General features: G+C 37.3%; 1 protein-coding gene across 1 annotated transcript in view; it reads right to left on the bottom strand.

The window, feature by feature from the left end:
- WDR63 (WD repeat domain 63) overlaps window positions 1-4,425 on the bottom strand; it is a 22,440-nt gene that overhangs the window by 3,327 nt on the left and 14,688 nt on the right. The window contains exons 14-18 of the mRNA XM_031057907.1: window positions 3,802-3,949; window positions 2,966-3,053; window positions 2,161-2,291; window positions 766-829; window positions 275-405 (exon numbers count right to left, since the gene is read on the bottom strand). Of these exons, the coding sequence (XP_030913767.1) occupies window positions 275-405; window positions 766-829; window positions 2,161-2,291; window positions 2,966-3,053; window positions 3,802-3,949 (562 nt within the window). The remainder of the gene's footprint in view (window positions 1-274; window positions 406-765; window positions 830-2,160; window positions 2,292-2,965; window positions 3,054-3,801; window positions 3,950-4,425) is intronic.

Below are 4,425 nucleotides of genomic sequence, written 5' to 3'. Positions count from 1 at the left end.
GCATTTCCCTAGCAGGAGAAATGAATAGTTAGTAAGCTATGCTTTTTGCAAGGTTGGAATTTAAGAAAGTCACTTCACTTTTTCTGTAAAAGGCAAGTCTTACTAAGCTTTGTCTAAAATAGTTTTCTGATGTGAAGATGGAAAGCTTCTTTTATATCTGTTTGAAGATATGAAGCTTCATGACTTACATGTTTCTGAAAATAGTCTCTGAGCCTGTTATAATCCTGTCTTGTACACTTATCAAAAATGTTACAGCTGTATTAAAGTAACTTACTGTAACTCCTTCTTTCCAAATGGCAAACTTCTGGCCTCCAATGCTTAGAAAGATGTCTTTAAAAAATGGAGATTCCTGGAGAGTGTTGATAGTTTCAGTGTGGAGGGAGTATTTCTGGGAGTGCTTCTGACCTATTGGAGGAAAAAAGCAGTTGCTTGTTCCTAGTGCCTTAGGGATCAAGAAACAAGAGTGCAGGACCTACCACAGCCCTGGAAGATATCAGCCTCTTCTTTTTACTCACAAGGTACGGGAATTGGATTTGTCACAAATCTAGTTACTTCCATGATTTGTGCCAATATCTTTGTACTATTTTCTCATGCCAGCTAAAGTGCTTGCACTTTTGAGGGTGTATTGTTAAATCCAGGTGTTATCAGTGAGAGAGACTATTAGAGCTATGAGCAAGAACCTTAAAAAGACAAAGTATAGACACAAATATTTTTAAGTTAGTAATATATTAAGGCTTAATCAGATATTAAGAAACTTGAACTTACTAACTGGTTTTGCTGTATTAGTATCAATTTTCTTTTTCCATTCAGAATAAACAACTTCTCCATCCTGCAATGTCAAAAAAATCAAGCAAATGCTAATGTTAGAGCTTGGTGGCTTATTTCAAAGTGATTTGTTTTTAAGCTGGGACTTTTCTTAATTATAGCCATTGATGCCAAGATGATTTTTTGCCTTTTATTTTATAAACCTTTTATATAACTTTTATGTATCCTCAGTATTCTTAGCATGCATACTGGTAGTTCCTTAAGTCTAATAACTTAGTGTAGCCCTAGTGTTCTGTTGGGCCAGGAGACCAAACATCCTCCAGTAGGAGGCTGGAAAACCCTACACTATCCTGGGAAACCAAGGTCCTCTCTAGAACATATCCTGTAAACTGGAGATTTGGCCCATCCAGGGGGAATTCCTCAGATGGGGGAATCTCACACCATTCATCCAGGCCTCCTACTGGGGATAAGCTAATTTGGAAGGTCTATAAATTGTATACAAGATCTGTTGTGTGTGTGCATGGGGTCATATCCCACCTTGGCAAAGTGGCGCACCAGTCTGAGGTAAAAACCCTTTATCCCTTAACCCTGTCTGGCTCTCCATTTTTAGGACCAGGGAAAGGCATCACCATCATTAAATATGATCTGAGTAAATGAGAACCTGAATTTGCAGCCAATGACTGAAAACACAATATAGTTTTACATCACAATTTTTCAGTTATGTTTTGCCAAAACAGCTTTACTTGCCATGATGCATGTAGGCAGTCCTTCGTGCAGAATCAGGTGTTTGGTTTTGATAGTTCATACTTTGCTCCACTATTTGGGGAAAAGCTGACTGGAAGCAAAAAGGAGTCTAATTTTCATTTCCATATGAACTCAGAACTGGGAAAGACCCATGAATTTTAGTAGCATAGGGTAGGTAGCAGGTTATGAAGAGTTGGAATTTCCAAATGGGAAATTAAGTTGGGATGCAAAGTGTAGAATAAATGTTTTCACATGACACATGTGGGAAGACACTACAAAAAATTATTAATCTTATGCGTTCTGGAATAAAGAAATAGTCTTTGGTTCCTAATAGGTGGTTAAGCTCAACATATTTTGGAAATGTCTTCTAATTCTGCTCTTGAAGTAAGGGTTCCTAGTCTACTGAATATTGGAGGTTTATTATTTTTAAGCATGTAGCTAAAAGTATTAATAATGCATTAATTAATTATATAATTATTATTAATAATGTATAAAGTGGAAGTAAAAGGTGGCATGTTCAGAGAAATCTTTTTAGTTATACCTGAAGAAAACATGCAAGTCCATACATTTGTGAAAACTGTTATTTAACTGTTCAGTCTTTCAGATGTCTTGGATTAACATTTTCACTGGTAATACATTATTTACACTTACTTCATTTCCAACAAAAAAGTCTGTGGAGATATTCTCTAGCAGTTCCAGATTTTTGCTTGAAGAAGCACTCATCTCTGTATATGTGCTCTCTTTGATGGGTGCTCTTAGTGTGCTCCGAGGTCTTACCCTCCCTGGGAAATGACAGTGGCATCTTTTTGTTACACACTGGAATTTATTAGACCAAGCAAATCCTTTGTAAAGGTAGTTTGTGGATAAGGGGAATTTCAAGAAGAGATATGAAGAAAGACTGCCAAGTAAAGCAGCAGTTCTGTAGGTTTACTGTTTCCCGGTGGAGTCTCCCCACTGCTGCAACTCTGAAATCAGTGCTTCTTATACCCAGACAATGCTCAGGGTATTGCACCGTCCTGTTCTGTGCCAGTTTTACACAGTGCCAGTGTCTCTGTGGGAGCTGCCCTTACACATCACCCATAGCTGCCACAACCAGGAGCTAACATCTCTGCTCCAGGGAATGGATTATGTTTCTAAAAATAGTTTTCTGTAATGGCTGAAAAGGGCATATTGTTTCAGGGATAAAGAGATTGGGTGAGGGATTTGCATAGGCTTTTAAGTGAAACTGGATAGAGTCACTGTGTATATGGAATTGCTCAGTTTGGATTTTTACATGTCCAGCTCTTCATAGTCAGTACATGTAGGTGACACACTGAATACCACTGTACTTAAGAAATCTTTTTCTCCAGATGTGTTTAGCAATACAGTATTTTGTTGCTCGGCTTTTATTATGTATATACTGAAATACAAGCTTATTAAAAACACTTACCTCTGTAAGGTGTAATAAAAATATTACCTGGGGGTTTGTAACGATACTGCAGTTTCTTTAAACTGATTCTCGTGGGACCATACTCTGAGTCGTTATCCCTTTCCCGCAGATTGATCTGTTCAGGAAGAAGTGCATTTGCTAAACCATTTTGTCACATCTTTGAGGTACAAGTCTAAATGACTTTCTGCTGTAATGGAACAGATCTTTGCAGTGTGTTTGTAATACTCCACAAACACTATTTGCTGCCTCACATACAAGCATGGAAAAAATGGTGTTTGTGTTACCTTCTTCCTGTAAGAATTTTGCTTTGTTTCTAACAAAAAAGCCCAAACAACCCAACTTTTTACTTGTTCAAAAACTGTCAGCTGCAGGTATTCTGAGCAGCGCAGGTCAGCATGCCTAGAATTATAACTTCTTTTTATTACCTAACATTGTTTTCATCCTTACTTTTTTTTTTTCCACAAACTGCTATGACTGTTTTCATGAGACTGAATGTTGGTTTGCTAGTAATTATGGTTCTGCTGATCATGACCATGTTGCACTATTTGGAACCCACTGAGATAGACAGTAGAGCATCTGAAAAACTTGACAGGAACTTACAGTATTTACACAACTACTTTTGCACCTACTGCAGTTTTTTAGAAGCAGTCATGCTGTTTCTCATGAATTAGCTTTTCAAAATGCATTTTACTGAAGTTTCAAAGGAATGTTGAAGTATTTAATTTCATAATCAGAAAGAAAATCACAAAGAAGTCACAATTTGCTGGAAAAGATAGAGTTGGGAAGCAAAACACATTCCTATGGAGTTCTAGCCATATCTACAGTTTGGCTTAATCCCTGTGTTCTATATTTGTGGACATTACCTTTATGAGAGGCTTCCAGGAGAGATCTAAATCCTCATCAGTGTCTGGATCACCAGGGGGCATCTGAGATCTTCTCTCCTCCTTTATTTTCGCAGATAAAAATTCTTCACGACGTTCCATGGATGGAATATCCCAAAATAATATTGAGCTGCAAAATAATTGTATAAAGTATATTTTATAGTGTTTTGGTTTGCAGCTACATGCAATTTTCCTTACATTTAAAGCTTGAGGTTTTTTTAACCTTTTATCTTCAAGCCTTATATAACAGTAGAGACTGAAACTCAGACAAAGGCTAGATAATTAATTCCTTCTTTTGCAAATGATGAAATATATTTCTTCTTTCACCCTTTCATCAGTTAATTATACCAAAGCAGCTAGATAGTATTCATGTAGTTTGCTTATGGACAGTTATTGGGTGAACTTGCTGGCACTGCCTGGGTGAAATTCCTGAAGGCTGTAGCAGGTAATTTAGTAACTCAAACTGAAGTTCAGTCCCAATTTTTGTGTGCACCAATTTGCTGACGTTCAAGGCAAATGGTCCCACTCATATTTGTCATCTCATTGGACTCTTCAGCCCTCTAATTGTTCCTTTTGTTCTACTCTGGACATTCACTCACAGATTTG

This window comes from Geospiza fortis, unplaced genomic scaffold (genome assembly GCF_000277835.1).
Source record: "Geospiza fortis unplaced genomic scaffold, GeoFor_1.0 scaffold403, whole genome shotgun sequence".
Classification (NCBI taxonomy): domain Eukaryota; kingdom Metazoa; phylum Chordata; class Aves; order Passeriformes; family Thraupidae; genus Geospiza; species Geospiza fortis.
Note: the sequence above shows the minus strand (reverse complement) of the source record. Positions and strands in the feature narration are given on the sequence as shown.